This window comes from Lissotriton vulgaris, chromosome 3_1 (genome assembly GCF_964263255.1).
Source record: "Lissotriton vulgaris chromosome 3_1, aLisVul1.2, whole genome shotgun sequence".
NCBI classification, from domain to species: Eukaryota; Metazoa; Chordata; class Amphibia; order Caudata; family Salamandridae; genus Lissotriton; species Lissotriton vulgaris.
Window position 1 is genome coordinate 909,449,937 of NC_141689.1, and position 12,008 is coordinate 909,461,944.

Here is a 12,008-nt window from a genome sequence, read left to right on the forward strand (position 1 = left end):
ATTTGTTTCATATTTTATTATGTTAGCCAAGCAAAAATAAAGCAGTTTGTGCCCTATTGCGATTACTCTTAATAAGACAAAAACTTGCTAAATCTATGCTAATTTGGCAAAATCGTGCAAAAGAGAAATTGATCCACTCTGGCATCCGTGTTTGATTTTTTGCAGGCCACGTGCGCCATACACACATGCATTGCACGCCCTGCTCCAAAGATATTACAGGGGCTTACCACTGGCAGATTTCAGTTGCTGGTAGAACATACTAACGCAAGTGATTGCCAGCATGCAATACTTGGGGGCAAACCTGACTGCCTGTGACGTGCCACTCCACTGTGCATTAGTGCTTCTGCCCTGCTGCACAATTCTTTAACCCATTAGAAAAGGGCCCAATTGTAGATTTGGGGCAGTTGTGTGTCGTGCTTGTGGGCCCGACCATTGTGTCGCTTTCCTAATGCGACGTGATGATTTCCGGTCTATGCATGAGAGGAGGCAATCAGCAGGGAGGTAGGCTGGGATGGGGCAGGAGAGCACTCAGACCAAGAAGGTCAAGAGGATGCCATACTCAGGGGCGGATTGGCAAGGCGGGCATTCGGGACTGGGCCGAAGGGCCGGTGCCTCAGTGCCCTCTGTGGGCCGTTTTTTCCTCCCCGTCCCAGTCCACAGAGAGTGGACTAGGAAAGGGGAGAAAAGAAAACGGCCCAAAGAGTGCATGGAGACAGACAGAGAAAATGAAAGCAGCCTCGCTGTGTGGCCGGACAGCGATTGTCAGCTGTGGCCTCTCTTCACCCCTGCCCTGCCAAGCAATCAAGTTGAGGCTGGGCTGGGGAGGGGTGATTGTTTGCAAGAATCGGCCTCCCTGGGGGCCAGGTGTTTCTCAGGCCTTTGAGCCATTTGCACCTCGGCCCGGCCCCCTGGCGCCCATGCAGCCCAGAAACGGTGTTAGTCTTAACACCTCGCCCACAGCCCTTCACATTCAGGGCATAGTGGGCGAGGAAGAATGGGTCTTGCTGTGGGGGCCAGGTGATGTTTGGAATTTTTTTATTTTATTTATTTATTTATGCGATTTTATATAGCGCGGACTTTACCCGAAGGTGTCAGAGCGCTTCACACTAGGAACAGCAATAATACATGAGGAGAAAAATTACAAGTGGACAAATTACAAAAGCAAACGTTAAGTTACTTGAATCAAAAGTGACAATACTGAGCAACCAAAATACAAGAGGAGCAAACGATACATTACAGGAGGAAAAAGAGATATGTGTGCAGGTTACAAAAGCGTACAAAATACAAGTAGAGGTATAATACTGCAATTAATAGCAGACACTCCAGCACAAGAACAAACGTTACATAGGCAATGGTGGCACTTGTGCAAGTATCTAAAGCAAACAAAAGTGAAAGGTAGCATACAGTGTGATGCCAGAGAAAAGTGACATGTGCAAGTTACAAAAGGGTACCATACACAGGTACAAGGGTAATACTACAGTAAATGATAAACACTCAAACTGCCAGAACACACTGGGAAGGCACTTCTCATGCACCAGCTTCACCTCAGCCTCCCCCCTGGCTACCTGGCTACCTTGGATGACCCAGAAAGCTGTGTTTTGTGCTCCCCTGCCAGGACATTTTCCCGAGGCCTGGAGGGCTGATTAATTTACTAATTGCAGGGGCCTTACCTCTGTTCATGTGCTCCTGAGCTGAAGGTCTGGGGAGGGCTAAGTAGGTTAGTAATAGCAGGGGCTTTGCTGCTTTTCAGGTGCTCCTGTGCTGGAGGGCTGGAATAATTTTGTGACAAAAAGGGGCCTTGCTATTTTTTTTAGTTGCTCAGCATGTAGGCCATGGTAACCTTGGCCCTGTGTCCTGTGCAAGAACAGTATCCTCCCACTTTCATTCCTTGTCTGTGCAAATGGTGTTTCATGAAAGGTCACGCCCCTTGAATGTGGGCCACTTTTTTCGTCAGTGCCCGGGCCGAATTGTGATCCCAATCCGACCCTGGCCATACTCCCTTCATTTGAGATTATTGTATAGCCTGGCTTTTCTGTTTTCAGTGTTTATTTTCTGTGGATTTCAGTGGTGTTTGCTCAGTGTTTACCAAACCTTTTTTTAAGTCAGTGCTTATCAGTGTTTATTCAGATGCCTAGATCCCCCAAAAGATAAAAGAAATTCTTATTCCATTGGGTACAAAACGTTTTTTCTATTGATTGTTATAAAACACATATTTAATTTAAAGGAAGTAATGCAGGGATAGTAGTGTCTTCCCATTGTCAGTTTGTTTAATGGGCATATGTTAGACTGTTTTAAGCATATGAAGTCTGTGTATTGAATTCTCACTCACTCTCACACCTCATTGCCCTCTCTCACATGATACTACCTCTCACACACATTATGTCAGGACTCGCTCTGCTTTGCAGGGTTATTAATGGATTTAAAAGTCAGAGTGATATATTCAATTTTTTTTATAAACACATTTGTGAGCACAGCTGGTAGCCATTCATCTGCTCCTTACTGAATATTATGACAATGTAGGGGTGGTTATCCTTACCAACAGCATAGTACCTTGTGAAACCTTTAAAGTTTTGAATTACACCAGATAAATGTGTAGTCCTGCATTCAAAGGCATCTGAAGTTTGATACTTGAAACATGCTCGCCATTACCTTTCTGCACTCTTTGTCTTACCACATTTAGGTGGTGCTGGTCTTGTGTGGACATTATAGCTACCTGGTGTCACCATGGCAAATGTCTCACTTTACGCCAGGCCGACCTTTTAAAAGGCATCGTATTGTGTCCTGGGAATTGAAATTTAGCTGTTAACTTTGTAAATATGGGCTCAAAATCCCCAGCAGTAAAGTGCAGTTGGGTAAAAAGACAGGAATAGCTAAAAGTATCACACATAACAATGGGACACATTGCTGCTATGAACTCTGTTGATATGTGGAAAACCTTGTCCCATGTTTTCACCAGTATCCTATGTGTACAGGGACAGCATTTTTTCACAGGTACCTGTGACTACAACTTGCATTAAATGTTTGAAGCGTGTGGTGTTTGGCCTTTCACCTGCTCTCAATATTGGCTCGTTAGAAATGAGGGCTGATATATCAAATCAAAGGGTTTTACCATTTCTGTATCTGTAGGTAAATATGAAGTACATATTGGCTAAGATTTTTATGAACCAGCCATTTCACCAACTAATGAAATCATTAAGCACTGCCAAAATATCAAATATGGTTTTAATAGTCCCAGATTCTTTACAATGTATAAAAAATAGATCAGACCACAAACCTGTTTCTAAACTCTGCACCTTTAATCCAAGCACACAAAACTAGAGGAAAAAAAATAAAGAAGACACACATTTTTAGGGACACCCCTAAACGACAAAACTCAAGCAGAATAATATTGGACCATTCTTTCCTTCTTCTACCTTATGTAACAAAGTTATATTGTGTTGGCACTTTCAGGATGAAATGAAATAGACTTGTTCTCTCTCACTTTCCTTTCTTTGAATAGCATTTTAGTTTGTGGTTGTGCAGGTGTTTATCATAGTTTATATGTTTACACTGATGGGGGTTGTTATCTTTTCAGTGTGGTTTTATCACTTATTATAGTTTATACTTAAAATGTGATAGCCCAAGGCCGTGTTCTTATACATACACTGCGTACGCACAAAATAAAGACAAGAATCAAGAAAATAAACATTTCTTGACAGCAAGAACTAACAAGGTACTAGCTCCCAGTGAAACAATTTATATCACAGATGATGTCTCCTTCGACCTAATTAATAGTTGCAGCTCAACATTGGCGATGAAGAGACCTGGATTCCACATATGTTACATCACTCTGGTGATCCTCATCCTTTCTCCCAGGTGTCCTCAACTCTGCCAGCCTGCATCATGTGAACATTGTATGTATGTATGTATGTATCGCATACTTTTATAGCGCAGTCTGTCACCCAGAGGGTATCCTGGCGCTTTGACTCTACCTAACATTGTCATTTGAAGATGGACTCTACTATCAAACGTGATTCACAGACCTACAATATTGTGTGTCAACAGATGCCTGAGCCGGTTTCTCAGGGCATCTACCAGTCTTTGACTCACTTTCAATTGGGACCTGCTACCTTTCAGCATGAGTAGCATTAACAATCTAGGGCCTAGATGGTGCACTTGGATTAAGGACTTTGATGTCAGTTGCATTTGGCACTGAGAATGAGAGGTGCCTTATCTGCCTCCTATTACATTGTGTTGTCCCATATACTCGTGACGTGATATTCAAATTTGAAGAGGTGGAGGGAGTGTTATGAGATAGATTGAAGCACAGTCTGATGATATACTCCTCGCAAAGAAACTTTTTGATTCTGGGAGCTTTCTCTCTGTTCCACTCAACCTCGCAAAAACCTGGCAAAACAATGGACTCATTTAATATGAGACTAAAAGAGCATGGTCAGCACTGTAATTTTGCCAGTTACAACTGTGAGGAAGCCCTTCACTCTCATGTAATTGCTGGCTGTGAATCTGGTGCATTCCGAAAGTAGCTGCTGCAAAACCCAAGGAAACTAGATGATATCCATGCTATGAGTAGAACATCCTGCACGTTCAAAAATCAGGTTAAGGTCATGGGTCACCACAAACTCAAGAATGTAATAACAAATCTATTAACCATTTAGAAGGAATGCACCTTGCTTATGAAGGACCCTGCACGTGCTGTCACTATGTCTTCCGCCTGCTGTTACTGCATCTTCCACCTTTCACATTCAGGTATGTGCTCAGCTTCACAAAGCAGATGCCACTAGTGAATACATTAGGCCACTTTCAAAGTGTCTGTAGAATCCATGGCATTTTGAATGTCTTCAGCTAACAATCCCCCAGTGACCAAGACTTCATCCTTATAGAAAGTTGAAGAACGCAACTTATTCACAGCTCCGGATTAGTGAGGTCCCTGTGTGACGCAGATCACCATCCTCATCATCTGGATCAATATCATTGGACACTGAACATCATACAAGTGCAAATATTTTCTCAATCGAGAGTAGTGTGCAATCAGAAGATAATGATGGACTATCTGATCTTGTGATTAGGGTGTGTGACAATAAGATGTTGGTCCACTGGTGCCACCATCAATGTTATGACCAACATTGACTTTGTCAAACACCTCATAAACCTGATCTTCTGCTTACCAGGATATGCATTTTCACATATGGCTCCATATAACCCTTTCAGATATCTTGATGCCTTTCACCCTCAGCTAACACATGGCTTTCACTCAATTGTTGTGGTCATTTATGTAGTTAAAACTGCTACTAGCACTGGATGTCTCCTGAGATTCAGGTCGGCCATCAAACTAAGCCTTTCGCAGATACTATTCATGACTATAGATGAGGTGTCAATTGATGTTGAAGGTGATGTGGAGTACCTCTTTCCAGCCCTATTGCATGGCACAGACGAAATAAAAGACAGATAGATCTGTATTCACATGGATGAAACTGTCAGAGCTCAAGATTTCAGGGGCATCCCACTTGGCATCTAAAAAAAGTAGAAGAGGAAATCCAGACCCTCCTGGAGCACAGTTTCATCATACGTGTTAAAGGGCCACCCCTACACACCTCCCCCTCTGTACCAGTACCTAAACAACAAGTTGAAGGTGGAATTTGCATCTGCGTTGACATGCATCAGACATATCTGGCCAGTCAACATGAAAGCGTATCAAGAATCCAAGACATGATTGACCAAATAAATGGTCCGCACATCTCCATTCTGGACTTAAACAGAGGCCATAGCCACCTCGAGCTAGATTAAGGGTCATACTACACAATAACCTGTGTAACCCACTGTGCCTTGATTCCATACAAGCACCTCCGCTTTGGCCTTTTTCAGTTGCTAAGATATTCCATGATGAAATCCTGTGAGTTAACACTTGAAATACATTGATGACATAATATTGTTTGGGAAATCCAAGGGGGAACGGACAAGAAGCTGATCAATGTAGGCCAAACTCTTCAGGAAGCATGTCTCGTGCTCAACAAAGTAAGATGCTAGCTAGAGACAACCTCACTGAAATTCTGTGGACATATTTTCTCACAAGAGTGCGTGCACCTGGATCTTGATAAAGCCTCTGCCCTGACTCTGCAGCGGAGTATCTTTTGGCCCTTTTTTCCTTTCTGGGGTTAGTAAACTTCTGTTCCTGGTACATACCTGACTTTTTGTATTAATCAGTGCTCCAATATAAGAACTCACAAAAAAGTGGTACACTTTAATATCGTCACACCAGTTCCAAGCACAGTTAACACCTTTCGCTGACAGTAGCAAGTAGAACAATATCTCCACTCTAAACTTTGCAAGTTAACATGTTGCGATCTTCAGGGAGCAGACAATAAATTGTTCACTGCAATCCTTTTCCCCTTCATACTTTGACTCTCTTTTTCTACTCCTTCTTTTGGCTTTTCTTCTTTTCTTTCTGATAATTGTTCCATCCCTCCTGTTTTACCCTCTCTGTCTTCAAGCTGCCCTTCCTGATCAAAGAGACAAATCAAGACCCCTGAATGCCGTAGCACAACACAAGTATGATCTATCTATCTATCTATCTATCTATCTATCTATCTATCTATCTATCTATCTATCTATCTATCTATCTATCTATCTATCTATCTATCTATCTATCTATCTATCTATCTATCTATCTATCTATCTATCTATCTATCTGTCTCTCTCTGTCTGTCTGTCTGTCTGTCTGTCTACCAACCTACCCACCAGCCCCCATACACATTTATCGTGGGAGGATGTAATGTCTTGGGGTTCTTTGCCTGGCCATTGCATCTCCTTCCTCATGCATGATGATTTATGTCGGGCCAAACACGAGAGGATGCGACTGCCGGGACGCGGGCAAGACATAGGAACCGGAGCAAGAAGCGCGAGAGAGCTCTCTTCATTGTATAACCTAAGACCTCATTCCTGTGCACAAAATAAAGGTTTTCCAACAATAATTCAAGTGTGAAAAACTCTAAATAAGGAAAGAATTTATTAAACACATGATGTCTTAATTTGTGCTTACAACTCACAAGGGCCTGCAGTGAAAGTTTGAGCTCAGTCATTGAAGGACAGCTTCCTCACAATGATGGCCCCCAGTGAAAAGCACTTCACAGGCTAGTCTTTCCCGGGGGGATTTCGTGCTCAAAACAGGACATGGGCGGGGATAGGTAGGTGGAGGGGGTAGGGTCGGGTGTTAGGGGAAATATATAAGGGTCTGGAGAGGCGTCATCTGCCTCTTCCGGATCCTGTCCATCACCAGGTGGGGTAGAGAGGGAATTAATAAAAGTTTGTCAGCCCGCCCACCCTACAGTCTGAGGTGGCAGAGGGCTGCTAATGGTGTTACAGCGTTGTTTGCCAAATTTTAAACAGGTTGCAGGGATCGTAGGGGGAAAGTCTTGAGGGGTTGGAGAGTCACATACAGGTTCTTCCACACCCTTGATGGGGAAGAACAGAGCTCATGTGAAAACTAAGTGTGCGGTGCCTTCTAGAGTGAGGAGAGAGTTTAGGGGAGGGTGTTTGGGAGAGAAAAGAAAGAGAGCCTGGCGAGAAGGCAAGAATGTGAGGATTGGATCAGGGAAGGATGGAACAAGGTACGACACTTGGGGGAACGGAAGACGGTGTGAGATGTGAATGTCGGCGTCATATATGGGGGATCGTGCATAGTGTTACAAATTTGATGGTATTGTTTAATAAGGTTAATATGTTGCAACCATGTCCTAATAAATGGCCTTTTACGCTAATCACGGGTCATGAGTGTTCTGTGGTTTAAGAATCCCATTGGCCAGCACATGCGCTTACAGGTCTCTCCATCCCTTATGTAATTGTTAGTATTCTTGCGCAAATTGTGTGAATGAGGACGGAATTTAACAGCGTTTTTAAAGTGTCTCTCCTTTTACTTCACACAGCTTGACCGCGGTGTGAGTGCCCCTCCCGCGGCATATAGGATGTGCCCCTCTCAGTTCGTGGACACAGATGGTTGCAAGCGGTGCGGCGTCAACACTTGGCAGGACGAGAGCGGCTTGTACGCTAACAGGGAAATAAAAGAAAGCATATGTAAGCGCACCGATCCCATAAGACAATGCATGTAGCAATGGAAGGGAATGTCAAAGCATGCTATCCTCCAGCAGCATGGCATTGTGCTGAAGTACCATTACTGTCACTGAAAAGAAACGCAACTTAATGTGACAGGTTGCATTGCTGTGCCCAGTTCAAATAAAGGAGATTGTGGTCACATCTTTTTTGATTCGCTGAACAATCATGCAACTGTTCCTGTTAATTTCTCTACATCTCAGCATCCAAGCCAGTGGCATCAGTACAATTCTTCGAATTTCTACTTAGATGTGTACAGGTTGTGTAATAAAAAGTGTTTACACTTTTAAATGCTGTTGTTAAATCATTTAAAGGTTTGGTAAATGTATATAATTTTCTGTACTTTCTTTGTCAGGTGTCTTGAACAATTAATGCAACTCTAAAACTGTACAAAAGACAGGTCCCAGTGAAAGTGGCAGTTGCTTATTATGCCTGAAGTTCGTCACTCGGTATAGCATTTACAGGTGTATCAGGCAGTATGATAGCTTATAGTTAACTGTATAATATTTTACATCCCCAATACTTCAATAGCATGCTAAAGGAGATAGGGCAAATCAGTGTGAGATAATGTTATATAACCGCGGAGATGTCTGGGTTTTGATTCTGTTCTGTCGCTCCCACCTTGTTCCCTGAGAAGGATAAAAAACACTACTCCTGAGCACACAGGCAAATGGGAATTAGGAAAGACACATGTCACTGCATAGCACCCTCTCTTGGACTAGGTATGGCTTTGTCTTATTCACTTAAGTCCTGAAGAAAGCAAACAACATTAACTATGATTGGGAAAACCTCTGCAGCTATGTGTGCTTGTGAATACTGAATATTCTCTTGCAAAATATACTACTAATCTCAGTATAAATTCTAGATTGTCAAATGATTTGAAGTTATATACATGGAGAACATAAATACTCAACTACCTTGAATAAATTCAAATACAGTTTTGATGTGTCCTGAAACACAAGATCAATTAAGTAGTTTAAAGCAGTTGAAGCAAGAGATGACTGGAACTCTGCAACCCAAACATAGTTCAGTTCAATAGAATCAGTTCTGAAAATGATATCACCTTTGAAGAAATGTCCAAATGTGCACAAACAGTAGTGTCAGTTATCCAGTAGCAATCAGTGGAACAAAAGAACTTTCAGCAATAGCAATGAGGAACAACATTCAATGATCAGTCTAGATCAATTCAGTCTTGGAACTGAGCGAGACAAAATCATATGAATTACAGCTATTGAGTAGCAGGGATATTCACTGTAAACATATTGATATACTAAGTTTACATTTTTTTTCTTGTTTGTCATTTTAATTCTTGCATGAATGTGGTCACCTTCTTGGTATCGGAAGACATGCAAGATGCTTATGAATGTGGCTTCCATCTTGGGAGCATAAAACATTGTCAAATCTGCATTCAATATTACAAAAATATAAATGTTTTACAAAAACTATATATAAAATACAACATATGTTGTTATCATGAATGTTGCTTAATATGCCTGATGGTCTCATCTACCTTGATTGACTCCCTATAATGAATCCTTTCCTAGGTTGACCGCATTTCATGTATACTATGTTGATTTTGCTGACATGTAAAAAAGCAGGTGACAAACTAGTGAATATTGCTGCCTTGTAACCTCTTTGATTGTTATCCACTAGAATCTTTAAGGAGTAAGTGTAGCATGGATCTCATCACACTAACTCTCCAAGTGAAGTTTGCTGTTATATGCTAACATTTGCTAGAGAGATACATTTCTCATTATTTTCTCATATTTTTACATCAGTTCCGAGACAACATGGATCTCAAACTTACGTTGATGGATATTTACAGATAGTTATTCAAGTCAGTGGGGCAGCCAGACGGCAATCCTTTTCTCATATTCTATACGTAAGTTAAACTTTTGTTTGTATGTGCTTTGAATGAAATTGCCAACTGTATGGGGAAGTTTTATAAGGTAGCAGTAGCCAACGTACATTTTTTTTTATAGAACGTGTCCCTTCCTGCATACAATCCATCCTGCCTGTAATACAGGCACCCTTTCATCATGGTGCAAGGGTGCCTGCATTGGCACTAGGCAGCAGTTTGTGTGCCAGCGCAGGCAGAGAGCTTGATGCACAAGCTCCCAGGCTTTTGCATCTGTTGGCAAATATTGTCATCCAATTTTAAAGAAACAATAAATTCAAGGACTGAAGCAAGACACAAATATTTAAAAAAATACTTCTGGTAGAAGAGATTCATAGACCACTGACACAATGGGAGCAAATGCTGAGACTTTCTTAAACATTCTTCATTAAAACTGGACATAGACACATTTGAATTATCAAGTTCGTTACCTCTAAGACCTGCATCTCCGTCTCTTTCATTACTTAAGTATTTACCTCCAAATAGGACAGACAAATCAGGAAATTCTGTAAACAAAGCTCTGCCCATCTCCTTTGAGCTCACACCACAAATGTATGATCGCCGAGAGTTAGTTAGTCCTCTTTTTAAGGCTTAAAATGATGTCCTACATGGGTATATTCTAGATATTAGAGGAGGCACCTTACCCATCATATGATGGCATGCTTTATCATAGGTGCCTCTTCTCATACATTTAGGTGAGTACCACCCAAAGGGGTTCAACCAAGTTGAAAAGTTTAGGAGCTCGTAATAAAGTATTCCTCTTGAAAAAGTGGAGGGTCCCAGTTAAAAATGACTATGGATAAGCCCTAAATTGCTCTTTATTGGGAATCCGTGTCATTATTAAAAATGTAAATTTGGATGTATCATGAAGCGTATTGGTTTCTTTATCCAAGGTTAATGTCTCAATCTCCCTTGGGCACTCTTAAATAGCCAAGGTTACCCAGCATTCTCCTGTTTTGTTTTTCCTGCCTCCAAGTTAGGACCGAGATGCCAAAACATGCTAAAAAGGATGCAGATATATATACATATATTATATCAATATATTCTCTTCCTCTTATCTGGGGAGGAAACGTTCTTTGGAATTTCAGATGGAACATTTAAGAAGCTAGTGATAGAAGCAATTGCTGCCTTTAAAAAGAAGCCTAAAAAATACTTGACCACGGATGATGTTAGATAACAGGATATATTTCTGACATTTCAAGGTCTAATAGTTAGGTATCCTTACCTTCTGAAGAATAGAAAAGAAAGTTTGTTGAAAATGAGATACTTCCCTCTAGGGTGGCTCATGTGCGACAAAATATGATGTTTCCATCTAGGGAGATGCCAAGAACCTCATTTGATGCTTTGTTAACCCCTTCGATGCGGCCGCGATTCCCCTGGTGTGCTGTAAACAGCACGAACAGGGGCGGGCCGTGACGAACCCCAGCCGTCATCAGCACACGAGCACCGTAGTGCATGACGGCTGGGGTTCGTCATCAGCATGGAAGGGGTTAAAGCAGTTCGAAAAGGCAGGTCAATTGGACATGTCTAATAACGCCTATGCGATGGACTTTATCTCACAGCAATGGAAAGCCCCTGACAAGATTATTGCCCCTCGCTTTAACATCAAAGTTGTATTTATTAGACAACAGATGATATTGTCCTCAAAGTTATCACAGACAGGAAAGTTGATTTGTCCTTAAAGAATGCCTATTCAGGCTCTCTTTGGCCCTGAAATCTGGGGTATATGGGGAGTATAGTGCCCAGTCAATAATTGTCTTTGAATGTATGCTTTTATGATTTTGCTAATCGAATAAAGCTTAATTGAATTGAATTGATTTGGGACTTACATTTTTTTCATGCAATCAAGGATGAGCTGAGTGCTCAGTCCCCCCTAGAAGGAAAGGAAAGACAAACTCAATTCCTTTCTGATGTGTATTATGATGTGGTGAGGGTGGCAGCTTTGGCTGAATGTACAATTATTTCTACAAGAAGAAACCCATTCTTGAAACAAGGTTATCTCAGATAA

At 41.7% G+C, this 12,008-nt stretch overlaps 1 protein-coding gene across 1 annotated transcript in view; it reads left to right on the forward strand.

The window, feature by feature from the left end:
• The window catches only part of CFAP95 (cilia and flagella associated protein 95), a 208,550-nt gene extending 200,159 nt beyond the window's left edge, over positions 1 to 8,391 (forward strand). The window contains exon 6 of the mRNA XM_086963071.1: positions 7,920 to 8,391. Within this exon, the coding sequence (XP_086819197.1) occupies positions 7,920 to 8,102 (183 nt within the window). The 3' untranslated portion in view covers positions 8,103 to 8,391. The remainder of the gene's footprint in view (positions 1 to 7,919) is intronic.
• The last annotated feature ends 3,617 nt before the right edge of the window (positions 8,392 to 12,008 follow it).